At 45.9% G+C, this 14,782-nt stretch overlaps 1 protein-coding gene across 2 annotated transcripts in view; it reads right to left on the bottom strand.

The window, feature by feature from the left end:
• Positions 1 to 14,782, bottom strand: part of LOC140204931 (myosin-binding protein C, fast-type-like) — a 113,324-nt gene that overhangs the window by 75,665 nt on the left and 22,877 nt on the right. For both annotated transcript variants that reach the window (XM_072271911.1, XM_072271910.1), the window contains one exon: positions 6,215 to 6,292. In XM_072271911.1, the coding sequence (XP_072128012.1) occupies positions 6,215 to 6,292 (78 nt within the window). The remainder of the gene's footprint in view (positions 1 to 6,214; positions 6,293 to 14,782) is intronic.

Raw genomic sequence — 14,782 nt, 5'->3', positions numbered from 1 at the left:
GCTCGGAACCTGATAAAGGAGATGTGAAAAGATGCCTACTCTGCAGTCACCACTGCTGGTTTTCGAGGTCTCATTAGCACGTTGGGTTGTTTCCGTGGTAACAGAGATAACCAGAGCCTTTGGCTCAGGATGGGAATGAGATCCATGTAGGAGGTACTCCTCTAGAGTTGGTGATGTCAGAAGTCACCAATCAGCTGCTGCTCTTCACCTGATTGGCTCACTGGGCAAGAGGCTCGGCATTGGTGAAATAGTAACCAGGAAACTTCGATGTAACATCCAATAGTTCAGCAGGAGGGGGAGGAGATAGCCAAGATGGCCCAGATATCACAGTACAGGCTGTTCAGCCCACAATGTTGCACTAATCTCTTAACCTACTCTTAACATTATTCTCACTCTTCCCTGCCACATTTTCTTTCATCTATCTGCCTGTTAAGTATCGCTAATGCATCTGCCTCTACCACCACGCCGGCAGATTGTTTCATACACCAACCACTCTCTGCGTTAAAAAACAAACCTCTGACATCCCCCTACTTTCCTCCAATGACCTTAAAATTATACCCTTTTATATTAGCCATTTCCACCTGGGAAAAAGGTCTCTAGCTGTCCACTCTATATATGCCTTTTATCATCTTGTACACCTCTAACTAGTCATCTCTCATCCACCTTTGCTCCAAAGAGGAAAGTCCTAACTTGCTCAACCTATCCTCACAGGACATGCTCTCTAACCTAGGCAGCATCCTGGTAAATCTCCTCTGCACCCTCTCTAAAGCCTCTGCATCCCTCCTGTATGGGGCACGATACCACTGCCCAAAGAGCTGCTACTCCTGTGATCTTCAATGAGACATGATCTCTAATCCAGGCAGCGGCGCGGCCTCTCCGGTGATGAATATCTGTATCTGTCAAGTAGGGTGCCGTGCACAATTCTGATTTGATGGAGGCAGATGTGAGAGCACGGAGGAACATCTGGTGAAGCTTCTGAAATGTCTGCTTCACTGCCACTGCTACTGTGTGATCCGAAATCTCCAGAGGGGAAGGCCCCAAATCCTGGGCTTTGCCTGTTCCTTGGCGGCCGGGGCCGGGGTCGAAGTGCTCGGCAGAGATGGTGCTCGGTGCTCGGTGTCGCAGGGCTCGTCGGAGGCTCGAAGTTTTCGGACGGACTCAGTGTCAGACTGTGGTCAGATGCTTCCAGGATGCTGCATCGGCAAGTTTGCGGTGCTGGAAGCTCATGGCAGGGAGAGTTTCTCCCTTCTGCCGCCTGCGTGAGATGATGGGCTATCGGGAATTTGAGACTTTTTTTTAACCATACCCATGGTCTGTTCTTATCAAATTATGGTATTGCTTTGCACTGTTGTAACTATATGTTATAATTATATGGTTTTTGTCAGTTTTAATCTTGGTCTGTCTTGTGTTTCTGTGATATCATACCAGAGGAACGTTGTATCATTTTTTAATGCATGCATTTCCAAATAACAATAATGAGTGTCTTTATAATCTAATCTAATCTAATCTAATCCTGGTAAATCTCTTCTGCACCCTCTCTAAAGCCTCCGCATCCCTCCTGTATTGGGGCACGATACCACTGTCAGGAGAGTTGCTGCTCCTATGAACTCCAATAAGACATGCTCTCTAATCCAGGCAGCATCCTGGTAAACCTCCTCTCAACCCTCTCTAAATCTTCCACATCCTTCCTATAATGAATGCAATATTCCAAGTATGGTCTAACCAAAGGGAAAAGCCCAAGCCCACCCAGACTAATCTTGTGGAAAACACTGGCAGAGCAAAAAGGAGGAAGCTGGGTTCTGGAGACAAGATCTAACCCTCTACTGCAGGTGTTCCCAACCTGGGGTTCACAGACCCCTTGGTTAATGGTAAGGTGCATGCCATAAAAAAGTTAGGAACACCTGCTCCACTGGGATTTGGGACAACACAAGAATGCAGGCCCAACGCTCGCTAGGAGATTCCCTGGGCTGACCACACAACGTCAAGTAGCACACTGTTCAAACTGCGAGTGATTGTAGTTCTCCTTCAGCATTAGTATTTCAAGCAAAGCTGCAATGAGGCAATTCAAAATCCTGGGAAAACCCTGCGGGGTCAGGCAGCATCTGTGGAAGGAAATGGACACAGATGTCGCAGGCCGAGACCTTTCATCTGATCTCACCTCTTAGTTGAAGACCTCATTGGGCCAGATGAAGGGTCTCATCCCTTTAGAACAGAGATAAGAGGAAATTATTTAGCTGGAGAGTGGTGAATCTGTGGAATTCATTGCCATAGATGGCTGTGGAGGCCCAGTCATTAGGTGCATTTAAAGTGGAAGTTGACAGGTTCTTGATTAATAATAGTGTCAAAGGCAGGAGAAGGGACTGAAAGGAAAGATAAATCTGCCATGATTGAATGGTGGAGCAGACTTGCTAGGCCAAGTGGCCTAATTCTACTCCAATGCCTTGAAACAAAGCTAAGACAAGGCCACAGAAAACAGTGGAGGAACTTGGTGGGTCAGGCAGTATCTGTGGCGGGACGTTTCAGGTCGAGACCCTTCATCTGGAATGATGAATTCCTCATCTAACAGGTGTGTCCAGATGAAGGGTCTCAACCCAAAATATCATCCTCTATAGATGCTGCCTGACCTGCTGAGGGCCTCCAGCATCCTGTAGGTTTATCCAGAGCTAAGACATACATCATTCCCCAACTGACACCGGTGTGTCTCAATTCCTCATACCACCTCATCCAGACCAATGCACTCACTGACCGACACTGTCCTCTCTCACTTCCTCATATTCATTCCATTTCATCCTGTCTCCTAATCCCTCCAAATTCCTGCTCTTCCCTCTCAACTAACCACGAAGGCACCCAGCTTCCAATCCCTCTTCTTTACTATGGCCATGAAGGAATTCCAATATGGAAGAAAACGTCTAAGTGGAATAAGCCAAGGGAAGTGGAAGTAGGCACATCGAGTGTCTTTGTCCTTGCTACGTGAAGGTGGCCATTTTGTGAAACTGCTTTGCAACCTCCATTTGGTGGGCTGTCTTGTGACCAAGTTTTGCGCAAGAATGGCTGGATCAAAGTGGACACATTTGACAATCGTGGCTGTCTATGGTCCTTACTGATAATCTGCTGAACTAGAGATAATTTCCAAACAAAGGAGGCTGTTTGAGAGATGTTCGTTGGTAAGAGGGAATTTACAGGTTTATGAATAAGAGCAGTCTGTGTCTGACCTGAGTTACCCAACCCTAGCGACTGGTTGGTCCGACCTGATTCAGAACAAAGAGATCATTAATTACAGGTTGTTACTTGCAAGAAGGGCAATAAAATGGCGCTGCCTTAAGGCTGATTCATACTTGTGCGTCAAATGTATGCCGTAGGTACGGCGTAGCCGCGTACCCTACGCTGTTCTCTACGCCAAAGCCTATGCCGTATCCTAACGTGCACCTCTCCCAAAACGTAACTGCGTGTCGTGGCGACGCAGACCAAAACAACTGTGATTGGTCCGCTTGGTAGCATTGCATTTCCTCCTACGCTGCAATAGCTTCCCATTGGGCGACTGAAGGGCAGGGAAGGAACTCTGGCTGCAATGCTTTCCATAAAGCTTTACAGACCTCCGAAATTATGGAGGACCCTGTGCTTGATGTCAGTTTGTAGCTAGCTGCTACAGCCTGTTGACTTCCACCTGAAGTTAAAACACGAATGATGATTGCCGGTCTCTGAGTACTGTATACTGTGCATACACTGATGCGAAATAAATGGTTGGAGACGATGAACCAAATCATCAAATCTACCTGCCGACATCCGAAAATATTTGAAGTGCATTTCCTCGTCCATGTCCTTCAGTGGCCGGACAAGCACAGGAAATTCACCCTCCTTTAGTTTCAGTCACCATTGTTTGAAGTTTGAGTTTCTTCATGTACAGTTTCAACACAAAGAAACTCAACACAGTGGCATAGAAACCCCACCGCCATCTAGCGTTTTGGCGGTGAATTACAGACACACCAATGCACAAGCATAGATGCTCACAATGGCGTAGCCCACTTGCGTAGGCTACGGCGTAAGCTAGTACGCACAAGTATAAATCAGCCTTTACACCAGAGCCAATGGAAAGCTGACACACATTAGCCAGATAGGCCAGAGCCAACTAGATTGAAACACAACATTTTTTTTATCTGATAAAGAAAGAAAATTAGAATGAAGGGGCTTCAAATCCAAGGCAGCAAGAACTCCAGAGACTACTGTAACTATCACAAGGAAGACCCCTATACATGGGGGTCTTTCTTGTGATATTTAGTCTCTAAAGAAGGATCAATTGTTTAGCCAACAGGAGATCCCTTATTTCAAAGTATAATCAATGGTTCAATTTAATATCAGAGAATGTATACAGTATACAACCTGAAATTCTTACTCTTCACAGACATAGAAACATAGAAACTTAGAAAATAGGTGCAGGAGTAGGCCATTTGGCCCTTCGAGCCTGCACCGCCATTCAGTATGATCATGGCTGATCATCCAACTCAGAATCCTGTACCAGCCTTCCCTCCATACCCCCTGATCCCTTTAGCCACAAGGGCCATATCTAACTCCCTCTTAAATATAGCCAATGAACTGGCCTCAACTGTTTCCTGTGGCAGAGAATTCCACAGATTCATCACTCTCTGTGTGAAGAAGTTTTTCCTCATCTCGATCCTAAGAGGCTTCCCCTTTATCCTCAAACTGTGACCCCTCGTTCTGGACTTCCCCAACATCGGGAACAATCTTCCTGCATCTAGACATCCACGAAACAGAAGATAACCCCAAAGAATGAATGACAGGAAAAAATGTTGGACCCCTAAGGCCCCCACCCTCCCAAGCACAAGCATCTAGATCTCCCCCCACCACCCACCAAGCAAGCAACAGCAAAGCCCCCCAAAGACCCCTTGATCTGCAGTCTAGCAAAAAAAAACTACAGTCCATACCCTAGCACTATAAATTCAGTGTCATAAATTGGAGAAATGGTCTGAGTGAGTATTGGTGCAGAGGGCGCAATAGAATTCATGATTTAAGTTGATGGCCTGGGGTCAACACAGTTACACTGATATTTCTGCAGAGAAAATAAAATTCAGTCTTTGAATTGATTAAGAGTTGCATAGTGAATTGCCTAATCTAGATCAGATGGCGGGGGGGGGTGGGGTCAGATCTTGTTTTTATATAACATTCAGTGGTTACCATATAGATTTTTCCTATTGTTTTAGTAGGGTTTGTGCTCGTATCTCTGAATCAATGATCAGCCTAATCCAATAACTTAACCGCCACACCATCTTTACCCACTTTAAGCTCTCAACTATTAAGACAAGTACAGTTTTGTGCAAGAGTGTTAGGCATGTATAGACAGCTAGGGTGCCTAAACCCTTTGCACAGTACTGTATTTGTCAATGTGAAGCAGGGAGTGAACTTGTCAATCCGGCAAGAGCAAAAGACGTTGGGAATAGCGAGAGTGGATCCCCACGGGAGCAGTGTTGGACAGGTGGCAGAGGAAAAGTGCCCAGGGGTAGGGTATGGGTGCAGACACACCCAGCCCTGAGACACCAGGCAATGTCATTTGAGTTCAAACAATTGGGTTATTGATCATTACAGAATGTTTCTCTGGTGCTTCCCACTCCTTCCACTCTCCCCTTCCCTTTTCCCAACCATGATTCCCCTCTCCCTTCCCCTTTTCCTAACCATGATTCCTCCCTCGCTGCTCCCTTCCCACTCTCAGTCCACAATAGAGACCCATATCAGAATCAGATTTATCATCACTCATATACATCATGAAATTTGTTTTTTTTGTGGCAGCAGTACAGTGCAATACATAAAATTACAACAGTACTGTGCAAAAGTCGTAGGCACTCTATCTATTTATATGTGCACAGTAGTGTACATCAACCAAACCTTGTCCCTTATCGTGCACTATTTTTGGGGGCAGAGATCAACATTAAGTTCTTCCTGACTTTCTAAAAAACATAGAATACTACAGCCCACAATGTCGTGTCAAACTTTAAACCTACTCTAAGAATAATCAAAGCCCTCTTTCCTACAGAGCCCTCCTGAATGATCTGGCTGTAAGTTTAGGACACAGCGTATACATCACTGTGGATTTCCCTCCCACCAGCAGAAGGCATTGCACCCTACACCCTCCTCCGAACCCCCTGCATAAGCTAACCGCTAACCTCTAACCCCATGAGTTGTTCAACTTCCTCGGCAGACTCACCAGAACGCACATTCTTTGTTTCGGGCTTTACAATGAAGAGACCAGTGAGTTGTTGGTGGGCATCCTCAGGGGCCGTATCTGTAAAGAACAAAATATTTCAGGTGCTTTAGAATTAGGTCTGAGAATTATGTATGTACATAATTTAACACAGTTCGCTGAATTAACCCTCTGAAAGTCATAATACACCGTTTACAAAAGAAAACTAGATAAGTATCAATAAATATTGTCAGCAAACCCGTACTCTTGCTTTTGGTCTCCTTCGGGTTAAGCTACAGATCAGGAAGGTCAAAGGTAGGGGTTAGCGCCATCTGGGGTCACATTGGAAACATACAGGTCCTGAAGAAGGGTCTCGGCCTGAAATGTTGACTGTTTCTTCCTTTCCATAGATGCTGCCTGACCTACTGAGTTAACCAGCATTGTGTGTGTTGATTGGGATGATAGGATAGGCTTGGAATCAAGGATCAACTTTATTCGCCACAGACATTTACATGTATAAATGTGTGTCTGAGTGTACTGGAGGCTGAAGAAGACGGCCTGTCTTGGGGTCAGAGGATTGTGTCTGTACGTAGGTGGGATGGAGGGGCGGGACGGGACATGCTTTGTCTCTGTTGTTTTGGTGCTTGCTGTGTTCTGCATTGTTCTGCCGAGCACTGTGGGCTTGCAATGTTGGCACCGGAATGTGTTCAGGCCATCCGCAGCTCAGGTGTGTTGGTTGTTAGCGCAAACAACACATTTCACTGTACATTTTGGCGTACGCATGATAAATAAATTCTAACTTTGATTCTTGAATCTTGAGTGTATTAGGAACTTGCTGTGGTTTGTCGGTCAGGGTGCAACATTAAAAACTGGCTGATCAGATTAACAGCCTGGGGAAAGAAACTTCTAAATTTGGTTAGATAATAGAGCTGAGGTTTAGGTGTAGGTTAAATTTGGTTTTAGATAATTGTATAAAGTAAGGTCTCAGAGTTTTTGTGATCAACAATCTATTCACCAATGGGCTGATGATAAAATGGTAATTGAGTTAAATGTCAAATACCGAGTGGCACAGCGGGTAGGGCCACTGCCCCACAGAACTAGAGACGTGGGTTTGATCCTGACCTCTGGCGCTGGCTGTGTGCACGTTCTCCCTGCGACCCCTGTGGGTTTCCACCAGGTGCTCTGGAATCCTCCCACAACCCAATGAAGTACTAGCTGAGGGGTAAATTGGCCGCAGCAAATTATCTCGGGAGCAGAGGAGACTTGGTGGGACATAGGGAGAATGAGATGGGATATTTATATTCAATACCGAATATCAAAAAGCCCAGAAAGAGTGGACGTGGAGAGAAGTTTGTAAAAGAAAAATACTTTTTGTTAATATGCCAATGTTGGAGGCCATTGGCCAAACATGAGGCTTAGCGGTTAGCATAACGTCCTATAGCACCGGCTGTAAGATCAAGGTTAAATTCACACCGCTGTCTGCAAGGAGTTTGTACGTTCTCCCCGTGACCACTTGGGTTTCCTTCGAGTGCTCTGGTTTTCTCCCACATTCCAGAGACGTACAGTTGGGGTTCGTGAGTTATGGGCATGCTATATTGTCGCCACATGCATGGCGACACTCATCAGCTGCACCCAGCACCTTATTAAGACTTTACTCCCTGAGATGTACAAACGTAGAATGAGAGGGAGACCTGGAAGAGCTGTATAAAATCAGGAGGAGCATACACAGGTTGAATGCACACAGTCTTTTTCCCAGGGAAGGGGATTCGAAAACCAGAGGGCGAAAATCTAAAAGGGACCCAAGAAGCAACTTCTTCACACAGAGGGTGGACCATATATGGAATAAACTGCCAGAGGAACATACATTTAAAAAGATACTTGGACGCGTACATGGATAGGAAAGTTTTAGAGCAGAGGTTCCCAGCCCTTTTAACGCCATAGACCCCTACCATTAACCGAGGACAAGCCAAGTTGGGAACCTCTGGTTTAGGGGGATTTTGGACCAAAAGCAAGCAAATCAAATTAAGTTAGACCGGCTTCTTGGTTGGGATGGATGAGTTGGGCTGTATGACTCCGTGAGTCGACCAGGGTATATACGTGGGCAGCACTGTGGTGTCGCGGTTAACCTAGCGCTTTGCCGCGCCGGCTGTAAGATCAGGGTTCGATTCCCACCACTGCCTGCATGGAGGTTTGTACGTTCTACCCGTGACTGTGTAGGTTTCCTCCAGATGCTCCGGGTTCCTCCGGATGCTCCGGTTTCCTCCCACGTTCCAAAGGCGTACGAGTAAGGGTGAGCAGTAGTAGTGCGGTCACTCGAGTCGAGTACGATGTTCTCCTATAAGGGGTCGTCTGTCTGTAGGTCTTCAGGTCGAGGCCACGCATTCTGGCACAACGTGGGCTGCCCTGCTGATCTGACTTGGCGCTGACAACGCATTTCACTGCATGTCACGATGTAGGTGTGGCAAATAAAGGTAATCTTTTATTTGTCTGAGCCCTCTCTTACCCATTTTACGCTGCGTGGAGAGCTTCACGCCGGCCCAGTTGTCACGTAGCTGATGAAGGCCATTTAAATGTAAATGAAAAGATTATGTAAATCCCTTCTCTCCTGTATGAACTGGGAATGAGCAGCAAATAACAATGTCACTGCACTGAGATGAATTGCCCCGTATTATATGGTGAAACTCAAGTGTAACCTGTCTCCTGCTCAAATCTATTCAGATTCTCTATTATGCTGGGAAGCAGCCCGAAAACAGAGCAATTGAAGCTGTATGAGAGATCTGAACACTGGGTCATATTTTAAATACCTCTCTCTACGCCTTAATTCACAGCAAAATCTATTCAGCAGGCTCTGTGGAGATTGCATCGAGTTGCCCTTTCAAAGGTAAATGATTCCAGTGTAATGACAGCACGGTGCTGGGTAAAGCAGGGCAAAGTAAAACAGAATATCTTTGGCAGTCAGAAAGAAAGTCTACTCTGCCACTTCTCACCCACCCACTTGAGTCTAAAAGTTATTTATCATCAACGACCCCCCCCCCCCGCCCACCAACCGGAGCTACGCCGCCTTCTCGCAGCTCCCACCGGGCAGGGGGTCGAAGCTCGACGTCCCCACACCACCAGGTTCAAGAACAGCGACTTCCCTTCGGCCACTGGGTTCTGCAAACCCTAAACTCTGCAGTTTAGTAAATGTGACCACTCCGGCCACTCGGCACGAAAGTGGGCTCTGCTTTCCTTCTTGTGAAAGCTGCGTCCCCTTATAAATTTTATGCATTCCTTGTAAACGCTGCTTATCTAATGCTCTGTGTCTGTGAAGCTGCTGCAGGGAGGTTTTTTTTTAATATATTGCACCCACGCAGACACATACGTGTGCACACGACAATAAATTCAGCTTTAAACACTTATTCTCAAACCGACCAGAAAATCCCCAAACACCACCTCGGACTAGCAAACAATGGGCTGGAGGAAGGCAGCAGCAGACGTACAAGCCAAGTAGAAGATCCCTCAGGAGCAAAAGGCTTCTTTTAACAAGGGGAAGGGGGCGGGTGCAGAACAGTAGAACAGTACAGCACAGGAACAGGCCCTTCAGCCCACAATGTGGGCTAGTCGGGCAGCACTGATGGAAGGGAATAAACAGTCAATGTTTCGGGCTGAGTTCCTCCAGCAATTCAGAATCAGAATCAGGTTTAATATCACTGGCGTATGTCACCAGACGTAACATGACATATAATTGTCCAGGCCTGTGCCCTGGAGAGTGAAGACTTTCCAGGCGCAGATCCATGGTCTCGCAAGACTAACGGGTGCCTTTTCTATGTCATAAAGTGTCTTGCTTAGCAGCAGCTGTACATTGCATTAGTTAAAAAAAACACTTTAAGCTACACTAAGAAATATAGATATGTATGTAAATGAAATTTAACTACTTAACCCGATGAGATCAGAATCAGGTTTAATATCACTGACATGTCGTGAATTATGTTGTTTTGCGATGGCAATACATAAAAACTATAAATTACAATATATATACGCATATTTAAAAATTCAGTAAGTAGTGCAAAAAGAGACAAAAGTAGTAATGCAGTGTTCATTCAGAAATCTGATGGGGAGAAGGGGAAGAAGATGATCCGGAATCATTGAGTGTGGGTCTTCGGGCTCCTGTATCTCCTTCTTGATGGTCGCAATGAGACGAGGGCATGTCGTGGGTGATGGGTGGATGCCAGCTTTCTGAGGCATCGCCTTTTGAAGGTTCTCGATGCTGGGGAGGCCATGCCGGAGATGGCTGAGTTTGCAACTCTCTGCAGCTTCTCTTGGCCCTGTGCAGGGGCCCTTCCGTACCAGACAGTGATGCAACCAGTTACTCAAGATTTCCAGCATCTGCAGAATCTCTTACGTTTATCAGCAACGTGGGCATTGGTCCAGATTGTGGGTGATTTAGTGAGACCGAACTGCGGTGTTGAAAGCAGACAGGACTGTCTGACTGGCTGCTGGTCATGAGATCCGGACGGCCAGCATGTTACTGGAACTGACAGAAACCAAGTTCTGTGCAGACTGAACACTTGCAGACGTGCTTGGACGAAGAAAGCCAAAGTTACCTAACAGTTGGAAGACCACAATGGGTTTCATTCAGGGATTCCACTGTATTATAGTGTGAGATCACCAACCTACGTTCCTCAGTGTCCCATAGACAAAATGGGACAGGAAGCCCAACATGGTCTGGGCAAGCACAATGTGTAATCACAACAGTAATGCGGAAGGGCAATCCCTGAAGGAATTATCATGAGCAAAACATTAAGCTCCAGACAGTGGCTGAGCCTCTTAGACCATAAACCATAAGATTCAAGATTGTTTAATGTCATTTCCCATACATAAGCATAAGGAGATCAGGAGACTAAGGAGGAAATAATAAGGCAGACATACAGTACTGTGCAAAAGTCTTAGACGCATATATATAGCTCAGGTGCCTAAGACTTTTGCACGATACTGTATCTGTCAACGTGGAGCGGGAGCAAGTGTGTAAATCTGGCAGGAGGATAGGCTGTTAGGAATGCCGAGGGTGGGGTGCCATGGGATGGGTGTGGGGCAAGTGCCAGGGGCGGGAGGGGGATGGCGCGGGTGCAGACACACCAGGCAAGGTCACTTGATTCCAATCAATTGGTTTATCGATCATTACAGAATGTTTCTCTGGTGCTTCCCGCTCCCTCCCCTCTCCCTTCCCCTTTTCCCAACCATGATTCCCCTCTCCCTGTCCCCTTCCCACTCTCCGTTCACAATAGAGACCCAGATCAGAATCAGGTTGTCATCACTCACATGTGTCATGAAATTTGTTTTTTAGCAGCAGTACAGTGCAATACATAAAATTATTACAGTACTGTGCAAAAGTCTTAGGCACCCCAGCTAATATATATATCTCAGATTCTTGCCCAGCTGCTATATATATATCTAAGACTGTTGGCACAGTACTGTAGGAACAGAATTATGCCATTTGGCCCATCATGTCTATTCCACCATTTTATCATGGTTGATTTATTATCCCTCTTGACACCGTTCTTGCCTTCTCCCCATATATATGTAACGTGACATATAATGTGAAAAGAAATTATCCCAACAAGCCTAGCAGAACACCACTAGTTACCGGCAACCAACCAGGAAAGGCCCCCTTTATTCCCAATCTTTACCTCCTGCCAGTTAGCCAGTCTTCTTTCCAAACTAGTATCTGTCCTGAACTACTGGGGGCTCTTATCTTGCTTCACAGCCTCATCTGCATCATCTTGTCAAAGGCCTTTTACAGGAAGCAGTAGTGTGTCTGAGTCTGAGGGTGGACACAAACTGTTCGGGGAGAAGGATGGAGACTCTCCTCAAGTTAGGAATCTTGCAAACACCTTCAAACTTCCAAACTTTCAGAGGCACAGTTCAAGACTATCAAATACTGAGCACCTCTCTGCATATGGGACTGTCCCACCAGGCCATTCCAGGGGATCTACATAGACTTGCTGGTGTTGGTGGACCGCCACCGAGCATGGACTGAGGTAAAATGTGTAGGGTCACATACCACCGGCAAATGCACAGGGTCACATACCACCCCCAAACGGACTCCGGAAAAACTTCAGGTCCTGAGGATAGTGCATCAAAAAATGGTCTGCAATTTCAGCCATTTCAATCTGAACAATTTCATGATGAAATGGAATCACCCAGTGCTTCACACGTCCTCGTCATCAGGTCTCATACAGAGAAGTCGAGAAGTCAGTGAATGAACAAAATAGATGATGGGCTCCAGATCAAATCTTACAAACAAAGTCCTGGTGTCCTTCTGAGCCACAGGTCGAAATCTCATTCCACTACTGAGTACACTAGTTAACCTTTGAGTCTTTCATGATCATGACATCAGAACAGACACCAAAATGTTAGTGTACAAAGCAGTGGTAATCCCAAGGCTCCTGTAGGCATCAGAAACCTGGACAACATACCAACAACATCTGAAGGCACTTGAAAATTTCCATCAACGCTGTCTTCGAAACATCTTAAGTATCATTGGGAAGATAGAAGAACCAACGTCAGTGTGCTAAAAGAAGCAAAAATAACAAGCATTGAAGCCTACGTCATCAAGAACCAACTAAGATGGAGCTGTCATGTTGTTCGGATGAAAGACGAATGCCTGCCGAAACAAATCTTCTACTTCCAGTTTAAAGAAGGCAAACGTAAAAGAGGCAGACAACGGAAGAGATCCAAAGACGTCTTAGAAGCCAACATGAAGAAATGTAACATCGACATCAACAATTGGGAAACCAATACCCAGAACAGGAAACTCTGGCAAGCCATCTTCCGAGAAGAAACAGCAACTTTCAAAGCCAACAGATGTGCCGAATTAGAAGAAAAGAGAAGAAAATGGAAAGAGAGGCAGCAACAACCAAAGCCCGATCTGCCATCTAGAACTGCCTGTCCTGAATGCGGAAGAACTTTCAAAGCCAAGATTGGACTCATAAGCCACTTGAGAGCCCATAAGTAGATCAACAGAACGAAGACCATCATCCTCAACCTCGAGGGATAGCCACGACGACGACACTAGTAAAACTACTTTCTCTTCAAGAACATTTCTACAGATGTAGCATGTAGAAGTTCTGACTGGTTACATCACCAATCCACAAGACTGGAAAAAAAACTTCCAAGGATTGTAGACTCATCTAGTTCCACCATGGGCACCAGCCTCACCAACACTGAGGACATTTTGAAAGGATGGTGTCCCAAGAAGGTGGCATGCATCACTGAAGACCCTCGACATTTGGGACATGCCCTCGTCTCATTACTACCACCAGGGAAGAGGGACAGAAGCTCAGGGACACACACTGAACATTTTAGGAACAATTTCTACCCTTCCACTATCAGATTTCTGAATGGGCGATGAACCCATGAGCACTCCTCACTATTTAGTCTCTTTTTGCATTAATTTATTTTATTTTTAATCTTTTATTAAATATTTCTTATTTTAACATAAATATATATTATTTTGCTGCTGCAAAATAACAAATTTCACAACATGTCAGTGATAATAAACCTGATTCTGATTGTCTTTTAAAGGTGGGGACGGAGGGAACGTCGACTCAGACAATGAGAGGCCTGCGTCTGGCATTTTCATGCCTTACGAGGCGCAGATTGGAAGTCTGTTTGGGGTGCCGCTCCTCGCACAGACACTAGAGCAATGTGTGGTTAAGTGCCTTGCTCAAGGACACAAACACGCTGCCACAGCTGAGGCTCAAACTAGCGAGCCTGAGATCACTAGACGAACGCCTTAACCACTTGGCCACGTGCCCAACACAATAAATATTACTTAGTGTGATTTTGGTCCATACTGGTGTTGTTGATAGTGTAGAAGGCAAGTATTGGAGAGCATGCCTCAGTGAGGAAAAGCTGAGCGAGCTGCAGTTTTTCCCTTTGGAGTGACAGAAGATGAGAAGTGACTTGATGGAGGTGTACAAGACGGTAAGGAGACATAGAAAGAAAAGACAGCTAGCAACCTTCTCCCCCACTGTTCACCCCCCCCCAACAACCCCCGGGTGGCATGGCCAATAGAGAGGGTGTAATTTTACCGTGATTGGAGGAAAGTACAGGGGGATGTCGGAGCTTTTTGTTTGACACAGAGAGTGGCGGGTGCATGGAGTGGTGGTTGCAGAGGCAGATACACTGGGGACATTTAAGAAGCCCTTCGGTAGGTACATGGTTGATGGAAAAATGGAGGACTATGTAGGAGAAAAGAGTTCGATTGATCTTGGAATGAGTTAAAAGGTCGGCACAACATTATGGGCTGAAGAGTCTGTACTGTGCTGTAGTGTTCTATGTTCTATGAAACACTGCATCAGGACATGCTCGTTGCTCTGGATTCCAGTGTATGTAGTCACTATATTCTACGTTCCATATCATATGTTTCACTGCACACCTGTCTGCTGCCTGAAAGGTCCTCAATGAAATATCCACCCCTTTCAGATCTCGCCAATATTCTCTGTGCACCATATGAACTGAAAGCTCACAAAAGGTACAGACCCCACAGCTGGTAGCCATGGGGTTGACTTTGACTTGGGGTGACTGCGTTGGATCAGACTGCTGGTACTG

The sequence above is a fragment of the Mobula birostris genome, chromosome 11, assembly GCF_030028105.1.
Source record: "Mobula birostris isolate sMobBir1 chromosome 11, sMobBir1.hap1, whole genome shotgun sequence".
Classification (NCBI taxonomy): domain Eukaryota; kingdom Metazoa; phylum Chordata; class Chondrichthyes; order Myliobatiformes; family Myliobatidae; genus Mobula; species Mobula birostris.
The sequence above is the reverse complement of the archived record's forward strand: the minus strand, read 5'-3'. Positions and strand labels throughout refer to the sequence as shown.